The 23,039-nt window shown below is 48.9% G+C and overlaps 1 protein-coding gene across 7 annotated transcripts in view; it reads left to right on the top strand.

The window, feature by feature from the left end:
- megf11 (multiple EGF-like-domains 11) overlaps positions 1-23,039 on the top strand; it is an 89,505-nt gene that overhangs the window by 38,324 nt on the left and 28,142 nt on the right. For all 7 annotated transcript variants that reach the window (XM_049030936.1, XM_049030935.1, XM_049030940.1 and 4 more), the window contains one exon: positions 4,334-4,426. In XM_049030936.1, the coding sequence (XP_048886893.1) occupies positions 4,334-4,426 (93 nt within the window). The remainder of the gene's footprint in view (positions 1-4,333; positions 4,427-23,039) is intronic.

Below are 23,039 nucleotides of genomic sequence, written 5' to 3'. Positions count from 1 at the left end.
CTGATCCTATAAGCGGCTCCTGTACACTGGCCCTGTAAGCTGCTCCTGTACACTGGTTCCGCAAACTGATCCTGTACACTGGTCCTGCAAACTAATCCTGTACGCTGGTCCTGTAAGCTGCTCATGTACACTGGTTCTGCAAACTGATCCTGTATGCTGGTCCTGTACGCTGGTCCTGTATGCTGGTCCTGCAAACTGGTCCTGCAAACTGGTCCTGGGCTATTAAATGTGCCTGTCAGGCCCACACTGTCCCCACTGCTACACAGGAGATTCTTAAAGTACCATAACAACCTGGAAGCTCCTAAGTTCTCAGTCTTGTGAAAAGCTTGCAAATTGCCGAAACCTTGCTTGAATGATAATCAGTGATTTCCCTATTGAGAGGTTTCCTCCCCATGTGGAAATATTGTAGAGTTGCTTGATGTGCTATATAGTGTCCAACAAACAAGCATCCAGTAGGTAGTGCTAAGGTTTGACACGGTTTGATGCTTCTGGGTGGTTCCGCGTTAAGCAGCATTGAGCTGACGTCTTATTAACCGTAAAAGGGAAATGCTTAATGTATGAATTACTGTCAAACGTTAAGTGTTTGACAGATAATGCTTGTGATCCAATGTAACTCAAACTATTTAGATCACGACGGTAGCTTGGTGTAATCACTGAAAATGTTACAAACTGTATCTTAGAACATGCATTCAGCAATCTGTGATGGAGCACATTTTAAATGTGACCTTCCCACACTGCCTCTTTCCTGCTCAGACACTGTATCGGCGCCTGTTGTTCTTGGTGACGTGGTATAATGTCCACCGCTTTTTATTGTCTGGGCGGGGCAATTCTGAGACCTTCCTGATGGCACGTGCAGCCTTAATGCGACTGTGCCGTTCAGTAATGCCCGGGAAATGCGCTTGCGAAATTTTGTAAAGTTCCGCTCAGTATTCTACAGTCTTTTTCGCATTTGAGGTTTAATGAGCGGGAAGATAAGACTTCCTGAAAGGGTTCGCTGCCTTTGATTTCTTCCCCTCTGCTTTGTTGTCACTTTTTTGCAGCTTCAAAGAAAAAGTTTTGCAATAAGTCCACCCCGAGGTTGATTCAAGAATTTAGTAGAAGTGTCAGGGAACCTATATTCTATTGGTTCACTGAATATCTCCCTGTTGATTTTTTAATGAAGGCCAGTTAGCCCTATTCACCAGCACGTCTCCGAGAAAAACCTGATAAACAAGAGCCAAAAATAGATCCAACGCACACATTTCTGCACCTTGGAGAATCTCTGTTTACATCCCCGCTAAAACAATATATACAGTATGGCTGCATTTGGCTGCAACCTCTGAGCCTGTAATGTTTTATTGAGAGGACAGTGCAGCATCACTCCCGCTGCCAAGATCCTGGGGAAGGGGCCTGAACTCTCATCGGGGGGGAGGTTTGGGGGGGGGGGGGGCTGCAGTTCTGCCACTTCCGGGAGAAGCATTGGCCGTGTTGGTGTGGAGTGACAATCGCCAATTAGCCCTATTGTTACCTCTCCTGATAACACCTCAGTGTAATGACTCAGATTATTCTTTTATCAAGATGAAAGACTCTATTTCAGAACAAAATTCACAGATAAATTGTTAATTTAAGAGGGGAGATGTACAGACTGAATTTCAATTAAAATGCAGCACCTCACCCTGCCGTTTTATTTTATCAAGCCAGTTCCGGCCGCAGGATCTGATACCTCGTAGCTCTTTAGTTCCTTTCATGATTCAATTTTCACTTTTTATATAAATTAGAGCAGCGACAGACTAACTCTTCCTTCATACCTTTCATGCAGAATTGCTGATTGAAACTAAAATTTATCAGTTTAACTTAATCATTGCATTAAGACTTTCCTCCTTTTGTCTTTCACACCCAATTCTCGCTCTCCAGGTATCCTGGCGGTCGTCACTGTAAGTAGGTGGCATGTATTAGAGTGGGAATTAGACGCTTTGTCAGATGTGAAGCCCCGTCTTTAATAACGTGCTCCCTGCGCTAACGCTGACGCCTTTCCCGGCCTTTCTGAACAGCGATGTGTCCCTCAGACGCTGGCCGTCTCTTGCATCACCCTTCCTTACTGCCTCCAACTCGGCTCGGCTGCCCCGTTCTAGTCAAAGGCTGATTGAGCGTTAATCAATCACGAGGCCGAACTGGCCCAGGCTCCCTGACGCGCAGGCAGCTTACTGCTAACCCCCCTCCTGCGGGACCATGCACCGCCCCAGTCGCCGGATCACCTTCCAGGGAAAATGACTCTGCTGTTCTCAAGCACGCCCTGCACCAGTCTCCACCTGCCACTGACTGGCCCCACCCAACCGAGCAAGGAGCCGGGAGCGGAAACATGGACCGTCAGGGGGTCCACTGGCCCCACCCAACCGAGCAAGGAGCTGGGAGGGAGCGAAAACATGGACCGTCAGGGGGTCCACTGGCCCCACCCAACCGAGCAAGGAGCTGGGAGGGAGCGAAAACATGGACCATCTGAGGGTCCACTGGCCCCACCCAACAGAGCAAGGAGCTGGGAGGGAGCGAAAACATGGACCGTCAGGGGGTCCACTGGCCCCACCCAACCGAGCAAGGAGCTGGGAGGGAGCAGAAACATGGACCATCTGGGGGTCCACTGGCCCCACCCAACAGAGCAAGGAGCTGTGAGGGAGCGGAAACATGGACCGTCTGGGGGTCCACTGGCCCCACCCAACAGAGCAAGGAGCTGGGAGGGAGCGAAAACATGGACCGTCTGGGGGTCCACTGGCCCCACCCAACAGAGCAAGGAGCTGGGAGGGAGCGAAAACATGGACCGTCTGGGGCTCCCTGAGGACCGGGGTGGGAAGCACTGCAGTAGAAAATAAACAGCACGCCTGTCTTTAATGGCTGCCATGTTGCCTTCACTATAAGCCCCGCCTCCTTCACTGGCTCATCCCCATGCCTTAATTGACTTAATTGACCAGGTTAAGTTGTCGTGAAGGTTAAGAGGCAAGTAGGGATAACCTGTAAAAAGTTAAATAAAGGTAAATAAAGTAAATACTGTATTTAACGAAGTTCAAAGTGCAGCCATTTTTAAAACTGGCCATTATGTCTGAATAGTTGATCAAAAGTTAAACAAAAAGGGCAGAGGACTGATGACTCTTTTAGACCTAACACTTAGTTAAGGGGGATGCGGTAATGAATGAGGGACAACCTGACCTAACCATGAGAAATAGATCAGGGCTTCACATTTAAAAGAGATTAAAAACAGTTAATCTTGTTTTCATTTTCATTAGCTGACTAAGAATGAGATTCCTCCCCCCTCCGCTGACATGTGTAGCTTGAATAAAACCAAAGGTGCTCCCTTCCTTTAATTGGTTTATAATAGAGACAAAGTGTGCAGGGTATTTGCTGGACATTCAGAATGTGCATTTCTGTCAAGTCTTTTTCCTGCTTGTGCAGCAATCGAGGGCCACTGCTGATCCCGATCAGAGAAACTCTCCTCTGCGCTGCCATGCCTCCGCCGCCAAGATGCCGGCGTCTCTCTTGACCCCGCTGGACGGCTAACCTTGGATAGCGCAGTGTAATTCCAGCTAAATGGCCACTTCATTCTCTCTCTCACATCGTCCCCTTATACGAAAACTGCCATGGTAGCAAGACTGGGTGTAGGTCAACTTTCTTACCAGCTAGACTGTAACCTCAACCCGACAGCTGCAGTGTGCCAGGAATGCTAATCTGCAGCCAATCGATGGGTCGCCGCGTGCCCCGGACATCCGCACTCTCGGTAAACGCCTTGACACCCCCAGCCGCTACATTAGACCGCCAAGATGCCATTGCAGGCGATCACAGCAGAAAGGATCTGCCGCCCGTCCTGCATCAGCACGTTCAGAAATGCGCTGGCCTAACAGAACGTTGAGGTAATTTGGACCCTGCTACCTCTCTGGATTGGGCCGGTGTCGTCAAGGTAGCCGGCATTTACAGCTCATTTACGGAGTGTCTTCTGTCACTGAATCCTTTTAAGATGAGTAGTGAACTTCTGCGAACAAAGCTGCACCAAGCCTTTCTCTTGGTTCCTAATGGTTACGAGTCATTTACCAATGACTTCACACATGGACGGAGCTGCAGACAGAGTGGCCACCTGCCTTCACTTTGATGCATTTTTGTGACAAACTCTGAGTCAATTTATCCACTCGGGTGTGCCTTACGTTGCTGTACGCAAACCGCTCTCTCATCGCATATCTGTGCATGCAGCAAGAGCGCGTCCCCAGCCGGGCTCTGGAAGGGACTCATTGGGTTTGTGTGTATGGTGTGGGGGGGGCGGCAGCTTGCTTGGTGGTGTGTAGGTGGTGCAGACCATGTTTCCTGTTCCCCCCAGCCCTGTGCACTGAGGAATGCGTCCACGGCCGCTGCGTGTCCCCGGACTCCTGCCAGTGTGAGCCCGGCTGGGGAGGACTGGACTGCTCCAGCGGTGAGTCATCGCTCATTTTCAGAATCTGCATCCCCCGTTGCCATGGAATCCTCAGGACGCTCGCCATCCCGGGCCCTTCCGATGCAACGGCCGAGCCGGGCAGCGCAGCTGAGATTTTTAGACACAGCATGTTCCTACACCTTAATAAGATGAGAGCAGACATGGTCTGAGAGGGGCAGCCTGTCCAGCACCATGCGCCTCCTCGGCATGGATTCATGCTCATTGAAATCATAGGGACTGACGCATGCACCACAGAATGCATCTGAATGGGGGGGGCATAAAGAGCATATCCACGTGTCTGTTTGCTTTTAAAAAACTCAGATATATCCGTTACAACACGTATATAGTTCAGGTTTATATTAATAAAGTTTTATCATTTTGCATGACATAATTTGCATTATTTGCAGAAGTTACCTGAGCACAGGCGCACCTCTGCCCCCCCCCCCCACTCCCAGATCTGACCGACACATTTTTACTTTTACAACATAAATTTGCTGTGCAAGACCGCAGCAATCGCCTCAGTGCAATCAGCAGCCTACCATGCTGCCTGTACTATTGTTTTTCTTTTATATATGGTTGTGAAGCCAACACAGAGAGTAATCAATGCTGAGCAGGGACATGCAGCTAGAAAAGCCCAGAGTTATTACCATCCCCAGGCACCTATGTTTACCGTGGTTTATTGCTGGTGTGGGACAAAGGGGAGGGGAGGGGGGCTCTTGGGGGGTGGGGGGGTCAAGCAAATTTGTTCAGCAATCAGCTAAATACGGCCCCTTTGGTTAGTGCAGGCATGGAGCGCGTAGAAGTATTGACTTGCCATTAATATTTCTGTGCACAGAATTAAATGCATTGGGGAGAAGAGATCTCCGTCCCCTGGGTCAGGAAGTGTGCAGCAGCCTTCAATAACATGTGGCCATCCCTCACCCACCCTCCCCTGTCACTCACGACGGGCTTAGATGAACCCAGTGGGTTTGTGGTGCTGCGCCGTCGCTCTGACTCACCAGTCGGCGTCGTGTTTGCTAAGCGGCCGCCAGCTTCTCGGTGCATGTTTACATCTGTCCTGCGCCGTCGTCCCCAGGTCCGCGCATCACCAAGGACTCCGTGGCGTGTTTCGCCGTCCGAGTGTAAATGCTCCTCATTGGGAGAAGCTGCTATTATTCTTATTGTGTTTTGAAGGTGCAAAAAAAAGCAGGCCTCGCTTTGAGAACACGTCAAGGCCTCTTCATGGGTCATCTGGGATGAGAGCTGGTAAGGGGGGGATGTCTCTGTTAGATCAAATGAACACATGGGCTTCACATGAGACGGTGCAAAGGCGTCGGTTACGCTCCGCATCTATTCTGCACTGTTGTGTAAAGCGTCTTGCAGGTGCTGCGTTAATTTCCATTATTAAAGCCAAGCCTGGTGATTGAGACAGACATTACTCATAATTCTTTTATTTTGATGCTGGGCAGGGATCCAGCGTTCATTTTTTCATTCATGAGCTTTTATCTGCAAAAATGACGAACGAGTGCCAATTTTTAAATTAAATCTGCCCCATTTTCTTGCTTGTAAATGGTGTGTGGCGTTTTTAATTTACTCCAGTTTATACTTTTGCTTTGCTGCTGGTAATAGCGGCTTTTTCATGGACTCGGTAAGTTGAATCGCGCCACTTTTGAAGCCACATTAGGTTTGGCTATCCCTAGTACAAACAGAGGAGCGGTTTGTTTTGGTAAAGCCTCGCAATTAAACGTGCCTGTGAGTTCCTGGAAACCATACAGCACTAATGAAGAAGCCCTTCACCTGACAACCATTGTCCAGTGAACAGCGTGTCTGTGTTTTTGTATCTCCTCTTGACCAGTCTCTGCATCAAGAGGCCAATAATGAACAGGCACATTGAGCCGTCGCAATTTCAGATGAATTGCGCAGCCTCTTGGTGAGGATCTGAATCTGAATTAGATGGACCGGATGGTATTTTTGGAGCGGCACCCATCGGGGAAGCTGTGATCTGGGTCACTGGGGAGGGGTGCAATTTAGAGGGGGTTAGAGGTTGAGCTACTGAGGGTTGGGTTGGAAAGAGATGGGTGGAGAGGACAGTTTGTCCCAGTGCCGCCCCGTGCTGGGGGTACATCTGCCATGGCCTTTGGGCAGCCCAACCCTCAGACTCCTTGAGCACCAGGGCAGGTGGGCGTCCCATCGAGACCAAAGCAGACCTGAAATCTGTTGTAAAAACCTCAGGCTCTGCCCCTTAGTTTCAATGTCACAGATGAGTTGAGAGCAAGGTTTGCTCCTCTGATGGCACAGCATATTCACCCTGAATGTGTCTGGGCTGTTACTCGCTTCCCGGCAGCCTCCATCAGCCTCTCGTTTCCCTCTTATGTTCTTAGGCGGTCCCCTGAGATTCGCGTAGTGCGCTTTGTAATGTAACATCAATGCTGTCATGTGCTTAATAAGACTGAACGCACTGCTCCAGCTTCCCTGCCATCCTCAACGTGGCGTCTCCGGGTGAATTCACATTCACACTCTGCCGTGACGGTGAACTGGGAAGTGAATCAATTGGGCGGCAAATGGGCCGGAGTCTTCCGCGCATTTTGGCGTTGGCCTTTATGCAAATTGTACTGGGTCTGCCATTTGGAAATGTCAGGACACCAATCTGGGAAGGAACCGCCATCCGGTTCTTGTTTACAGAAGAACTGAGTGGAACAAATTGAAATATGATAAAATGGTACAGTACTGCAAGTTGTGTGTATTGTAGGTGAAATTGACGTGTGTATTACAGCTTAAACTTTGATTTCAAATACTGTGAATAAGGAAAATGTAATTATTTTACCAAACGTCGGCCATTTTTCATGTGAGCGACCTGAAGTATTGTTTAGCTTTTATAATTTACTGCAGCATTGTGTTAGTGCTTCCCCTTCAGAGATAATTCGGCTCGTGGTGATCAGTGTTTTTGTGGGGAAAGACTTCATATGGTCTGACAACACAGGGCTGCGTTTAATTAGAGTCGTCTGTCTTGATAAAAACGCATGTCCGTAATTTTGAGCCCAGCCGATGATGAATAGACAGAAGGCGTGGGGAGATTCCTAGCGTGGCGAGCTGGGGGGTTTGCGGGCACATTAATGTAATTGTATCGTGATGGCCGTATGGATGTTAGGGTTGTGTGGGATTTTCTCCGTCCTGCGATGGAGGTGATGGACGGATGGCAGTCACCTGCAACTAGGAGGTTAGTCTCCCCTGTGAGCACTGAGAGAGGGAGGACGTTAGGTGGGGGGGGGAGGGAGTGGGTAGAGACTCGAATGTTTCATCACGACGTTTTGGCAGCCTGGGGAAAGCCTGGGGGGCCGGGGTGCTACGAGGTCCCCCCACCCCCCGTCAGCCTGTCCTGGCTGCCTTTCCCAAAAACCCGGCTTGTTGATGACAGGGGCGAGGGCATGTGCAGATCGAGGGGCCCGACACCGGACACCCCTCCCTGTGAAATGGCTCCCGTTCACCATAACCGGTGACAGGTCACAGTGGGAGGGGCCTCAGCGTGGACGGCACACCGGCAGGCCCTTGGTAATCCCCATGTCGCGTAACGGTTACTGAATATGATTAGTTTTCGAAACGCCTACTTTATATTCTTCTGTGGTAACACTTTTCATTATATGGGAACTGTCTAGCACAGTGAAGCCTTCCTGGGAGGAGTGTTGACGTGACCGATGCTGTCTCTCCTCATCAGCTCGGCTTCTCGGAGTCTCCCATGGGGTGCCTTTGGGGTGGGGGGCAGGGGGGGGGGCTCCTTCTCTCTCTAAAAGTTGGAGATATCGGACCACTTCCATGACATGTGAGAACTCATTTTGTCCAGGACAAGTCTCTCATAATTATTTGCACTGGAACAAATGATTCAGGCCAGTGCCAGTATGGGGAGGCAGAACAGTGGATCCCACTGCATTTTCCATCTGCCTTGTTATCCTGCCGGCAAAACAATGGATGGGCTCAGTTGTCACACCAATGAACATGCCCTCAGGACACTTGAGGACCAGTGCAGAAGGCTGAAGGTTCTGGGGGAACGTCCTCTACTGTACATGATAATCTGGAACTGACATCGCCTTGGCGGCACTTACTAATATTATTGGATCCTATTTGCGTCTGTAAGGCTGCGAGGGTCTAACTGGCAAATGCGCGTTTAGCAAGAGCTGCAGTTTTCCACTTAAAGGGTGAGACAAAGTTGTCGTTTTGAAACTTGATTAATGCAACTCCAACACGAAAGGAAGAAGATAATCAACGGAAGGCGAAAATGACAGAAAGTCTGCTGCTCTCGGGGGTCGAAAATAACATTCGTTAGGAATCTCTCGCCAGAAAAATGTAATTTTAGAGAGACAATGTTGGGCTCCAAGTATTGGTCCACAACATGGCTCCGACCCGGATCAGGCAGCATAGGCCTGCAGAGCAGGTCTTAGTTGTACTGGTAGCCAACTGTGACGGCGATCCCAGCTTTGTGGGCCAGTGTAATTGGCACTGTTCCCTGGTGAAGCTTAAGTCGGCTGAGAGTTTTTGGATAGTGGCAGTATTGGTGCCTTCTAGGGATGAGTGATGCAGCCGCCGGGTGTCAGCAGTGAGTCTCTCCTCAGCGCTGTCATGTGACCTGCACTGCGTAACGCAGTGGTTCTCAGACTCGGTCCTCGGGACCCACTGCCCTGCTTGTTTTCCAGCTATCCCTGCTCTACACACTGCTGATTACCTGGATCAGGTGTGTTCAGTCAATCAGAAGCTGAACGACAGCTGGGACTTGTGTGTGGGGCAGGGATAGCTGGAAAACAAGCAGGGCAGTGGGGGCCGAGGACCGAGTCTGAGAACCACTGGTGTAGCGACTGCAGTTACCTCAGCTCCGCGTCTGCGGCGGCACAAAGGCTGGGCAGCATTATATAGTCAATGAAAAATCTGCTTTATGGTACAGACCTATGACCTGAAGGTTGCTGGGTCAAGCCCCAGGAAAAGCTTTGCTGTTGTCCCCATGAGCTCTTATGATTAAGAGCCGTCAAGCTGGTTTGGGCTCTTGGCATCTGGGTCGTCAGCTTCCCGATGGCAGCTTCATTGCTTTAATGATTGAATCCATCTCGTCTGAGGACTGTCATCATCTCTCTCTTACATTCAGTTTTTCTCAGTATTTTCCAGTAACCTGGGCCTGTTTATAAAATGCCCAGCATGATACCAGCTAGTTTAACCTTTTACTCCGGTAATTGTTATGTTGATACGGGTAACAGCCTCAGCTAATCCACAAAATATAATATGCACATACATCAAATGCTTGTAGGGTGTGTTGGTGACGTGCATAAAGTATGTAGATGATATGTGGAAGTCATATTCCATCCTTCGTATTCCATCCTTCGTATTCCATCCTTCGTATTCCATCCTTCGTATTCCATCCTTCCTTTTGGTCTCTGCAGCGTTTTTGTGTCACTTCTGTCAGCGTGAGGATTTTTGGGTCAGAGAATCAAAATAACTGTAAATGAGCACATGATTTAAAGCAAATGCATAACTTAAATTGGAGGGGAAGACGCTGCCTACAGCTCTGGTTTTCTGTGCCTGCGAACGGAGAGAGGGAGAGAGAGATGGAGAGCGAGAGAGAGAAAGAGAGATGGGTAGAGAGAGACTGATTTTGACTATTCTCAAACAAAACCTGTTCAACTTCCCTCTCTGCTTGTCTGTGTACCACTAAACATTAGTGGATGGATATTTTTTTTTTTTTTTTTGGGGGGGGGTTGTACACAACAATTCCCGGGGTGGCTCATGTTCCCAGCCACGCTGGGCCTGCTGGCGCGGCTGAGCGTAAATCTACCCCCATCGCTGTCGTGTGGCCAGACTGCCGGAGCCGCTCTGCTTTCAGGATGCGAAGGAACAGTATGTGACAGTGTCCTGCCAACAGCCCACAGCCAGGCCCCCCCATCCTATGCCGAGCCATGCTGGACATCACATCCTTAGGGCTGCGGAACCATTACAACTAGACGCCCCCCCCAACAGTGCAGACGCTGCGCTGCTTCCACATTTTCTCCTGCATAAATGAAGTCTGCTGCCCCCCCCATTTTAGGCCGGCGTCCCACAAACAGCTGGTCATAGTTTAGCTGTAAAGTTGCCTGGCTGAAAGGAAAGCCCCCCCCCCCCCAATCTTATAGCACTCCCCAGCTCCTGTCTTAACTCTGCATAAAACCAGTGCAGTAGGATATATACAGACCCCCCCACACACCTCCCAAAAACCTGGCCTCAACTCCGGCTTTCTTTATTCCGCTTTCTGGATGCGGGGGCTTCTGCAGACTGACCGGCGTAGCCGGGATGCAATTTATTGGGGCAGAGATGCAGCCAGGGCTGGTGGGGGCCGGGGAGCAGTGAAGTCATGATGTTAATATAGCCCGGCGACATCACTGGCCACTGGCCAATCACAAGTCCCTGTAGATAACATTCCAAGATGCACGTTAGCCTGCGGGTGCTAACAGCCCTGCTCGCCAGTCAGCGCGCTGCCGCCGTGTCCGATACCTCGCAGTCGGAGTTTGGGGGCAACGGCCTTTTTGGCCCCTAGCCCGGGAGGTGGGATTAAAGCTTGCTTTGTGGAGCAGTGTGTTGTACATGCCTATGAGCTTTGATCATTACGGGTCGGTGCATGAGTCCACAAAGGGAAATGACCTCCAGTGGCTCCGGTCATGTGACGGCGCCGGCCCAGCCGGGGTTTTCTGCAGGCCACAGAGATATTAATGTGCTGAACTAGAACCGGGTCCAGGAACACTCTAGAACAAGGGTTCTCAAAGTCCAAACCGTGCTCTGGATGAGGACCGACCCCTAAGTTAATCCGGACCCGGCCGATAATGAATCGATGTTTAACGGAAAAAGGCTTAACGTGGTTTTGAGGTACAAAAATACAACAGAGCCACCAAACGTCACGTACGCATGAACTCATCGCTTAGTCAGTGAGCGTTAAAAGGTTTATATTCTTAATTCATTGAAGTCCCTGAAATGCTGTTTTGTTATTGAAAATTGTTCTGGACCTCTGAGTCTGAACAATAATCTCTGATCAAAAAGTTTGAGAATCCCTGACCTGGAAACATACACACACCCTTATAAACTCCGGAGAGCTTAGATACATTTTCACATGGTGTGTCTGGTTGTGAAATTATGATTGTGGTTGTTGCTGAGTGTTAGGTACCAGTGCGCAGCTGGCTGCCATCATGGCTTCGGTAATGAGGGGGCTGGTCTCAGTCGCCAGGTGATTTGTTTTACATTAATTGGCAAAATAAATCACTTAATGATGATGTGGATACCTGACGGGCCCTTGCTAAATGAACCTTGGCTTCTGCACCTGACCACTCCCCGGAATCCTCATTAGCAGACGGGGCGACGCCCGCCCAGCGCCGAGCTCAGGCCGCTGAGCGGTGAAGGCGGCTCTGCGCTCAAGGCAGCGAGCTCTTAACATCCCATTAAGCGGCCTTATCTTCCCCGCGAGCTTTGGCCTGTCATAAGCACCATTAGCCGCTTAGCTGTTGCAGCCTCTGTGCTTCACCTGCATTTTCTGTGTGTGTGTGTGTGTGTATGTGTGTGTGTGTGTGTGTTTCACATTGCAGGGACCATTTTTCAGGTCCTCACAAAGATCTGTGACTGCAATCAAAAAACAAAAAATGCCAAAAGTCTTGTATTTTGTTTGGTTACTTGTGGTTAAGGTTAGGGCTGGGTAGGGTTAGGGTTGTCATGTTGGGATTAGGGTTTTCCCCATAGAAGTGAATGGAGAGTCCCCACAAAGATATAATTACAAGCCTGTGTGTGTGTCTGTCTGTGTGCACAACTGAGTGTTTTTATGACTCTCTTAATGTATATGCCGTGATAAGGATCATAATGGTGATTATATTTATCTTATGGCTGAGATGCTCCCAGATGGAGAGTCATTAAAGTAACTCGACATTAACAGTCACGTGACCCTCCTGCCTGGGCCTCCGTGCTTCATGCCGTCGGATCTAATTAGGACAATATACTGTATGATTCCAAATCATGACAAAATTAGCATCCAAAATACCTGAAATGTCATGCCGTCGGTTAGCATAACAATGCCGCTCCTGCACTGATGGAGCCGAGTTAATGAGGACTGTAGGAAGCATTTTAAAAGTCTTTTCCAGGAAGTACTTGCTGTTCATTTTATGGCATGTTATAAAGATTATGCTGTTAATTCTTTCAAGATTATTTCAAAGCAAAGTTTAAGCAAACTGCAGATCAAGGGGATTGCCGGGTAATCACGGTGCCTTCCTGTAATGCAGCACTCAGAAGCGCAGGGGCGCTACACCACTGGCTGCCTCTGAAATATCACGTTTTCAGTATCATTACTCTTATCGTAGAATAAACGTATGCAGTGCTGTTTGTAAGTTAAGAAATGTAAAATTAGTTGATTTTTAGATGCACTCAATGATTACAGTAAAGTACAGAGTAATGCTTGAGATAATTGCGTAATTCGGTAGCACTGGAAATGTAAATAAAAACACATTTTCTGCAGCTGTTATCTTGCTTAGCCTGAGTGTTTTTTAATTGAAAATTAAAGTCCATGTTGCATTCAGAAATTGAAAATCTTATCATCGTGTTTACAGTGACACAGTTAAATAGCGAGAACGCAGAACTCGCCTGCAACATCTTTTAAAGAACTACCTTGATGTACTTGTAACTTTAATAACCTCACCGCACTTGTGCTTCTGCTCTCGGAAGTTTTGTACCCGGCTGTGAGTGATATCCAGCGTCGGATCTATGCCGTAGGGGACCTTTCACGACAGGGACGGATTCAGTCAATTCAGCTGATCTTTACCCGTCGACGAGACATTGAATACCAACGATTTCTGACATCACCGCCAGGTCCAGCTGTGCCGGTTTATCGGCCCTCTCCGGCGTGCCACAGAGCAGTCTGCGTTCTCCACCATGAGGCGCCGGCGAGGCAGAGCCTGTGTGCTTCGACGTGTGGGATAGTGGGAAACGCGCCACACCGGCCCCGCCTTGGGGTTGGTGGGGAGGGGATGTGGCTGTACCCGTCTGTTGCAGTGTCCTTGGGGGTGGGAGCAGGAATGTGGAGGCGGGGGTGGGGCAGAAGCATATTAGCAGTCTCTGGCAGATCCAAGGCTATACCTGCAATCTCCTGATATTTAACCCTGGACTTAATTTAAGCTTTACAGTGATTACAGGCTGTCCCAAGGGACATCGATTGTCCTGCTCTTCTCAGGCAGGCCCCACAATGCTGACGAATGAACTTGTAGCCTTGCCAGGTCCAATTAACAGCCAGCGCCACATCGACACCCTCCTCCGTTTTTGTTTGGAGTAAAGTTGAAAGCGAACTTTTAATCCCATTTCCTCATAAGCCTGAGGGACGTGCTGTATGATGTGGTTCCCTGTTTACTATTTTCTCGTCTGCAGCCGTGTAGTAGTTCCGGTCACGATGTGTGTCCCCTGCCTCGGTGCATTATGGGTAGATAAATGATACCTAAGTGGATTATGGGACATTCACCCAGTCCATTATTCACTCTGTTTTACTCTCACTTTCTTCCTTTAACTGCCCTGGTAAAGGAGGCTCAGTGGATTGATTTGTGTGTCTGAGGCTCATTATCGGAAGTTTGCCATTTTAAATCCCACAACTGGCAGAGTGATCATATCACTGTTGGACCTGGAAAAGTGCTGCAGGGGTGCTGGACAAAGGGGTGACCCTGCACTCCGACCTCACGCTTCACTCTCACCTGTATTTGTGTGTCGCGTGGGAGAGGAAGCTGGGATATGGAAGAACTAAAGAATTCCTAGGCATCTGTACAAATTGAAAAATAAAGAGGCTGCCATTATCACATAATACATGTATTACAGCTCGTTTAATTTTCTTGTTGCCTAATGACTTGAGAGTATTTTAGGTACTTAAAAGGTTTAAAATACATGCAGTCCTTGCTCGCTCACATCTACTGCAGTAATTCATGGCAAACACACTGAGATCACACTCCTAAAAACAGGAAGTCCTAGCAGATAAGGCTTGTCTGCTACTTCCGTTAAATCCATTCGACCTGGCGATCGATAGGGACTCGCTCCAGATCCTGAGTGTGCTGCTTATTGCAGGGAGGCCATATTGTCTCCGGCAGCCACCTCACCAGCTCCCCAAGGTCGAGATAAACAACTCTATTTTCTCCCTCTTTGATTGCACGAATGCAGACATTAAAAGCCAATTAACTAAATTCAAGACTTTGCCACGGAGGGAAAAAAAAGAAGAGAACATAGACATGATTGAATCAGCAGGGTTTAATAAAGGGAGAAACGCTAAGAGTCTGAAAAGGGCATCAGACAGAAAGGACTAAAGGTTACTTAAAGGAACTGTAATCGCACTCTGATTTGCTCACTATAATGTTCTGCAAAACCATGACCAGTCCTAATTGCAAATCTTAATGTCAGATAGGAACCCTCCAAAATTATGTGTAATATCCGGCTCTTCCTGTGTCTCATTTTGTGGAATAATAAAATTATTCTATTTGTAATGTTTTATTTAAAGGCTGGGTGCCACATACTGTACATTTCCAAGTTTAGTCACTGACATTTACTGTAGGATGAGAAAAATGCAGTGAAATTGAACTGTATTAGTATTCAGACCTTTGAACTCAATATTTAATGGAATCTCCAGTGGCAACAATTATAGCTGTAAGTTGTTGCCCAAAATATCAGCAGAAGATCACACAGGGCTTTTGAAATGTTTAAGCTTTTCACTCCAACGTGTCATACTCATATTTCGTGAGCATCTCTCCAGGTCACCTTTGTGTTGTATTTGAATAGCTGTAATAGTGGTGATTTCTCCTGCATTTCTGTCTTTTAATTGACAGAGCTTTTCCCAACCTAGTTCCACCTCCCCCCCCCCCCCAAGTCATTGAGATTTTGTGTCAGATCGCTGATTCGCCCACAGAGCCGCAGCTTCCGCTACCCCCCTCACACATGGCTCATTTCCTGGCTGCGCGTTCAGATCCCATCGCTGTCTGTCAGGGGGAAGCTGACATGCGACGGCGTGGCTTTCACACTCACTCTTGTATACCGTTGACTTCACAGTGACTTTGAAAATCCACGGGAATAATTCATGGGGCCCCGTGACTTTGGAGGACCACGGCAGAGATAAACTGCACTCAAAACTCAGAATTCCTCGGATGATTTGTACCTCAGGATTAGTCTTGATTTTTTTATGTTTTTTTTTTTCCGAGGCCAGCTTGCTGACCACAGGAGGAAGTGCGGCTCTCCGGAGAGGTGATCTTGTGGCAGAATTCGATTGATTGCAGGATCTGGCCCCATTCAATCTGAAACTTTTCTCCACTCCCTGGTGCCTGAGGCCCCTCCAGCGAGGTCTGCTTGCTGTAGCTGACTGCAGATTCTCCCTTTGTATACAGAGAGAAAGCTCTCTGGTAGAGATATCACTGCATAGTGGCACACCTTTAGGCTAACGCTGCTTATGAGGCACACCTGAGGTCATTTTATTTACCAGAGCCCCTCTGCTGCCTCTCATTCCCCTTCCAGCATCTCCACTGGCCTGGGGATCACAAGGTGGGCCTCGGGCTTGTCGCCTTACCTGACAGAGTGCGGCTGGGAAGACAGCCACCTGCACAGAGAAATAAACATTCTGCGAGATTTATCTCCTTCCAAAGCAAATTTGCATAATGTGGGATCATTAAAAGGCAATTACTATGTGGTGTATTCGCTGAAAGGCACATCAGTAAGGATAACAAAGGTGGGAAAACCTCTTAGACAAAACCTCTGCAGAAATTCCATTTGCACATTTTTTTAAATATAATTATTGTACTTAAGGGCAGGATTTCCTTTGTGCCGCAGTGTTTGCCTCGGTGCACAAACAAAATAAAACAAACGTTACATAATAACATTGTTATTCATAATAGACAAGGGGGAGAGCAACTTTAATGTTAATGTTAGAAAAGCGGCCTTATTTTCAGCAAACGCCTGTGGCCGTCCCCATTTCCCCGAATGCCCGCAACCGTGCGGCATCCAAGAAACTCCCCACCGGATCTTGGGGTTGATCCAGTTCCCGGTTTTCCACTATGCGCCGTGACAGCATCTGGCTGTCTCTCGGCCGGTCCCACCCTTCCCGGTTCCGCCAGAGGATGGCGGGTGAGCGGGCCGGACCTGAGGGTGCCCTGTTAAGGGCCATTTCCACTGCAGCCCAGCATGGCTGCCCCCTTGCAGGAGAGGCCAGGAGAGTGGGTATGGATGGAGGCCCATCTCCGCTCCCCGTTCACATCCCTGCCAGGGCTCAGCAGATGTAAACGGCGGGATCTTTGGCAGTCCTTGAGATGGCAGTGAAAGGAGAGCTTCCAGCTGTCGTGGGGCTGTAGTGCTGGACGTGGGACGTGGGGCACGCTGCCACTGACCCTGCCTTGGTTGCCAGCCATGGTGCCCTCCTGTCTCCTCGTGTGCCTTTAAAAAGGGGGGCGGGGCATCATATCACCACACTAGCATAAGCAGAAGCCCCTGATGCTTTCATTAGGCATTCTCAGCTATGCTTGTCTTAGCCGTCGTCCTTAGTTGGACTACCATTCACACCTCTGTCAACTCCCCCCCCCACCTCCCGATACAGCATGCCCAGTGCATCTAAATTCTGAGTTGCTGTGGACGTGATGGATACATGGAACAAGCCACTCAGATCTATGGCTAATTAACACGTCGGCAAGCAGCGAGAAGCACTCCCGGCTTGCGTAAGGGTTAGAACACGGAAACGTAACAGGACGTTTCACATGTGATATGAGGTTTTAATCATCTGGATTGTAAAATTTATAATTATAGTAATAGTAATATTCATTCAATCACCACACTTCAATCACATTTGAACTGCAACTTCAAAAGCGCGCTGTACTTAGCCGAAGAGAACCTCATACAAGTGTTAAAGTGAAGCGCGTTTGTGGCATATGCTGCCCCCTGCTGGCAGCTTGAATTCTGCGGCGTTCTCCCTTCTCACACCTTTGGGTGACGACAAGCTCATTCACGAGGAGCATGCGGGAACTTCCCCGATCCTCTAGGGGTTGAACCCTCTCACCAGGTGGGGCTTTAACGGGATTTCGGGTTTGGACCTCGATGCCATGCTTAGTCTGTGTTCACCACTGAAAATAATGGTGTGACACATCCGTATCACTCCGGAGCGCCGATCGATACCAGCTGCCTCCTCATTGACCTGCCGCTGCCTTATGGCGAAATTTGCTGCATCCTAATTAGAATTATAAATTGAAAATAGGAAATCGATGGGTGCAAATGAAGTGCAGCACAAGTACACTTTATTCGGTTGACATTGGTTGTGAAACGGCGGCCGACAGTGGTGAGTGACCCGCTCGGTTAATTTGTTTATCTCCTCACCCGGCCGTCGGAAAGGTTTATTTACATCTGCCTGCGCGTTGTTTCGGGGGATCCGTTGCACAGCCTTTTGTCGCCGTGGTCGTCGTAGCCTTGTGTTTTTGGGAGTGAATTATTTATGGACCAAGGCAGCAAGCTGTGACATTGTGCTGATGAAGACAGTTTGAGGCGGTGCCGGAGTTGTGAATAAGCCGTTTTGCTGCACCGTGTGCTCCTCAAGCTCCTCTCTCCTACCGCCGGACCCGATTTGTGCTTAAGTAAAGTTAGACCGTGAAGGTGCTCCAAGTCAGTGGTAAGAGCATTCGGCACAGGAGCGCTGAAAACGACCCGGTCCGGTTCGGCTCATTAACTCCACGATTAATGCAGTGCTGCCAGGGCGCGGTTCCAGTCCCGCTGCATGGCTAGTCACCCCCCCCCCCCCCCCGTCCCCCCATCTTATGTTTTGGGTGTGTGTTTATCCAGCTGCCAGTCCCAAACAGAAGCTGGAGCATGAGTCTGCCTGAATACACTAATACACAGACACATCTTACCGCCAGCCCATCGCTGAAAGTTGCCTGTAAAGTGATCCAGAGAGGGAATTTAAATTTTTTGTGTGTGTGGAATGAAGGGAATTTAATCCATCACAATGATAGTGTTTACAGCCAAAACAAACACAAACGTGAGAGACACACTCTGGGCACTGTTTGTGCCATCTTTTAACTTAAAAACTTCCTCAACAGTTTAACCAGTCGTTCCCCCCCTCCACTCAAACACCTCTCTAAGAAGTTCACGGTAAGAAATGAGGAGTCGAAGCTTCAGCAGCTGCCATCTGTGAGCTAAGAGCACCTCCAGGGAGCCTCTCGCCGGCTCATTTGAGGAGGAGCAACACACTGGGGCTTGTCCAAGAGGAATTATACAAGGACAAATTGACACACCTCGCTACTGAGCACACGTGATGGGGGGGGCTCAGTGGGATTCACTGTGCCCTTTCTGTGTCAACATGAGTGCAGATCTCTAAGCCCCCCCCCCCCGTGTTTGTACTCATTTTCCTAACCTTACTGGGGAAAAGCACCAGCTGTGGTTAGTAAACATACTAACTAACTGCAAGGCTCTCCTCAGGTAAAATGAATGATTTTTAAATTCGACCGTCTTACAAAGCAGAAACAATTGTTTATTAAATTCCTTGTGTTTCTAAATTTTGTTTAGGTGAAATTGGATATTCTAGATTGTGTTGAAGTGGGATTAAAAATCAAATCGGTGATGGGGGGAGAGGATCTGTTTGTATCTGTTCTGGAAGAGCATCCATCAGTCTTTGAGTGACGTACGATTAGTGTTTTCCTGTAGCCAGTGTGCCGTTAGTGTAGCAGTAATAATCTGCAGCCGCCTCGGGCCCAAGACCTGTACGTGCCGCTCTCCTTCACGGCCGCCACCCTAAAGAGGCCACCGGCATTTATCATCCTCCATCACTGCTGCTCAGATTGGCAGAGCAGTGTGATCCTCGCCTTCACCCAAATGCAGTGCAGCAGTGGTGCTGTGAAATGACAAGCTGCGGTCGGAGGAAGCATGCTCGTCCGCGTGCCAGTTACGAGACTGCAGAAACTACTTGTGACAGAAAAATTGTTGTTTAAAAATAAGATAAAAATAAGGCTGTTTATCTGGGTAATAAGTGTATATATTTGCTCAGGAAAAAAAAAAACACACACACTTTAAAATAAAAAAAATTGGGTATGCAATTAGGATCAGTCTTGGTTTAATTTAGTATTATAACATATGCAAATTAAGAGTAATACAATTAAAACAAGAACTACTCCTGTACACCAGCAATGTACTCGTATCTTGTTGGACGGCTAGATGAACCACGCTTTGGTTCCCAAACCTCTCCTCAGGGCCCCCCAGCCATTCCATGGATTTAATTGTTGCTACAAAAACTGGAGAGACTTCAGGTTCTGAAATAGCTACACCGACACAATATAGTTTTTCATCAAGATGAAAATCCTTTAAACATTTTCCCTGTCTACGACTTCTGCACTGCACTGCACTGCATGATTCTCCGCGATCATCCACCCGTCTTCTATAACTGCATATGCTGTACAGGCCAGGTCAGCTTGTGGCCCAGGAAACACAGGACAAATGACAGGGGACACCAGTGCTCCGCCAAGCACGTAAACTCGCACACATTCCCACAGTTCAGGGAGGTGCCACTTTGCCTACCCCCATGTTTTTGACTATGCAAAGGTACCCTGCAGGCACACTGAGATGGGGGCTGGATACAGAGCCCTCTCCCTGGGGGTGTGAGGCTATAGTGATCTTTACCGTGTCCCGTAGCAGCCTGGAGACAGCGATTTCTTACCCATAATCATTCACAGTCCCATATTTAACTACCTCAGATTAATAAACCAGAAATACAGTCTCATCAACCTGACAGCCATTTATTGTAAACCGATGCATCTGTTTCTAATCAGGTCACAGATTTTGCCTATGGGCACCGTGAAAAAAATCACTCGTTCGGTTGTTGTAGTTGCTTTGAGTTTTTGTTTTTGCTTAGTCAATTAATCGCTGAGGTTCTCCTCTTTGCCCTTTGAACTCTATTGATTGCTGAACACGTAGAGCATTAGCCTGTACTCAGGGGGGGCTGGCTGCTTCCTCGTGGAGCGGTGCGTGGCGTCCACGTCTCGACCCGGGGTCCTGAACGAACAAAGCCACTGCTCTCACTGCACGCCCGGGGACTGTCGCTGTCCGAGAAGGAAACTGGCACAGACATTAAACACTTAGACAGAAATGTATTGTGTTTGATGTCCTCCCTGGGGTGGGGGGGGGAGAGAGGAGTGAGGATGGGGGGGGGATCTCTCACATCACTGGGCTCTTAATTAAAAACTGGGAACCTGCTTTTGATGAAGTGAATCTTCTGCTAGATTTAAGGGGGGAATGGGAGACGGGGAGGGTGTCCGCAGTTATGACAGGGCGACTGGCTGCAGCCTGGCACTTAATCATTCAATGTGCATCAATACTTCTTCCTTTCATCCTGGCCTCTCCATAAGACCTTGTGCTGACACGTGTGGCACTTGGAAACTCGGTGGCCGCGGCCTGGGGCGATCCATCCGTCATTTATGGCAATCCAGCTGTAATCACAGCCAGTGCATTGATTACACACTCCCAGCTGGGCTAAAAGAGTTCCACCAATCGGAAGACGTGTCCCTCTTAACTGAGAAGCACTTGGGAGTAGAACTGAGTAGCATCTCAGCTCAGAAACAAATGGACTGTTTGATACTTAACTGTACATGGAGGTAGAGTGGCTTGGTGCTGCGTAAGACCAGCTATTGTGATGGCAGAGAAGCCATTTCTGTGTGAAACCCTGAACAAGATCTCAATCGCACAGGAAAATAAATGCCTACTAGAGTATGGGACTTGCTGATGGTCCTGCAGTTCGGAAGCCTGTATTTTGTCTTCATCGCACTCTTTAGCCCACGTCAGAGTGTTGCTGTTGGCACTTAAGAATCCATCTCATTTCATCCTATTGTATCACATTATCAACCCCCCCCACCCCACTTGGTGGCTCCAGCAGTGTCTGAAGGGGTTTGACATTGGGGCGGACTGAGTTTGTCCCAGGAGTGGAGGGGGTGGGGGTGATGTACAGTGAACTGACACGGCACTGCATTCCTCGTTAGGTAGGTTTCATCCTCATGTTCTGCATGCACAGTAAACTGGCCTCTGTAACACACAGATTCGGAATGAATAACCCGCTACTATTTACTTATTTTTTGTGGAGGATGGAGGAGGGCCTGCCGATATTGGGGGGGATGCTCCTCTCCACCCCCATTGCCTGGTTCTCACAGCCCCCACTCTAAGTTCACTGGGCGGTTAGCTTTACCAGCTGTCCCTCACGTGTGCTGCGACTTTCGCGGCGGCTCCGGACACCCGATGCAGAACACGGCTGTGGTTCTGCTCACCCGCACTTCAGAGAGCCTCAGCATTACTGCGCATCGCTCCCCTGGGTTCCTGCCGGTCGCCTGGCACTCGCCCAGCGCACTCGTTCCAGCCATTTCCCTTCTGCGTCTTCTCAGCTGTTCCGGACTTGAGAGTTGTTTGACAGCCGTAGTCGTGGGAAGCGCAGCACAAACGGAGACTGTAACTCAGCGACAAGCCCGGTGAGGGGGAAACGCACAGTCAGGGAGCCCCCCCGAAATGCAGCAAAACAGACGGAGAGAAAATACACGTTGCTCAGTGTGCTGAAGCAGCTAACTGCTGGCTAAAGGAGCTTTAGGACTTGGTGGGATCATTTGTCAAACAGCGGAGAACTGGAACCAGCTGCAATTAACATAGTCTTCCACCTCTTTTGTCTGCCATTTATTTAGTGGTTGTACTTTTGTTTATATATCGTTACTCTTTCTGGTGTCATGTGGGGTGGATTATCTTAACATGTGAAACCTCCAGGGTCCTTGAGGTGATGTCTTTTAACCCCCCCATGTCCTATGAAGAGGGAATGTGGCTAATGAACAGCAGCTAGTGTAACCTTGTGTAAACTGCCAAAATAAGATGCTGCTGGATTAGCGGGGGTTTTTCCTGATGCCTTCCCTTAGCTTCCCACTGCTGCACTGAGTTAAATGAGCAAGGGGGTGTCGGAGTGGGCGGGGGGCGCGCCTTTCGCAGGGCCCCTCCAAACCGGGCTCAACACTCAGGGACAGACACATTCAATCAATTAACGCCACCTGGGTCCACATGACAGTCTGCCAGCTTCCTTGCTAGAAACCCCATGAAGCCAGACACTTTCCTCCTAGATGTTTAAGTCACGTAGCTGGTGTCTGTGCAGAGAGCGAGATAAACAACTTCTCCTTAACGGCTTCAACGACGTGACTGAAGCTCATTCCCCCGGCCGGCTCTGGTCTCGGAGTGCGGGGTCAGTTGGGGACAGTACACGGTGTCTTCAGGTGGGTCCCAATAAACCGTGATGTGGGAATCAATACCTGATTACTCACTCGCCAGAGCAAGCACATGCTGGCACCCTGCTCCACCAGTCTGTTTTGCAGTTCAGGGCCACTCAGAAAAGCCACCACAGTAACTGGACCTTGAAGCCTGTTGGCCATGACTGCTTGAGCGGAAGAAGCAACGCTCCATCAGGGAGAATAGCATTGTGCTTTTTTGTGTGGCAAGCTGGTGCCCTTCTCAGAACAAGGGAAATCGGCTTTATATCAATCAATAAATCAGTCAGATTGCATTTGGTATGGAGCGTTTCCACAACAAAGTGGTCACAAAGCTTTTTACTGAGATTCCCCATGGGGAAAAAAATCAGTTCCAAAAAATCTGT

The sequence above is a fragment of the Brienomyrus brachyistius genome, chromosome 11 (assembly GCF_023856365.1).
Source record: "Brienomyrus brachyistius isolate T26 chromosome 11, BBRACH_0.4, whole genome shotgun sequence".
Lineage (NCBI taxonomy): Eukaryota > Metazoa > Chordata > Actinopteri > Osteoglossiformes > Mormyridae > Brienomyrus > Brienomyrus brachyistius.
The sequence above is the reverse complement of the archived record's forward strand: the minus strand, read 5'-3'. Positions and strand labels throughout refer to the sequence as shown.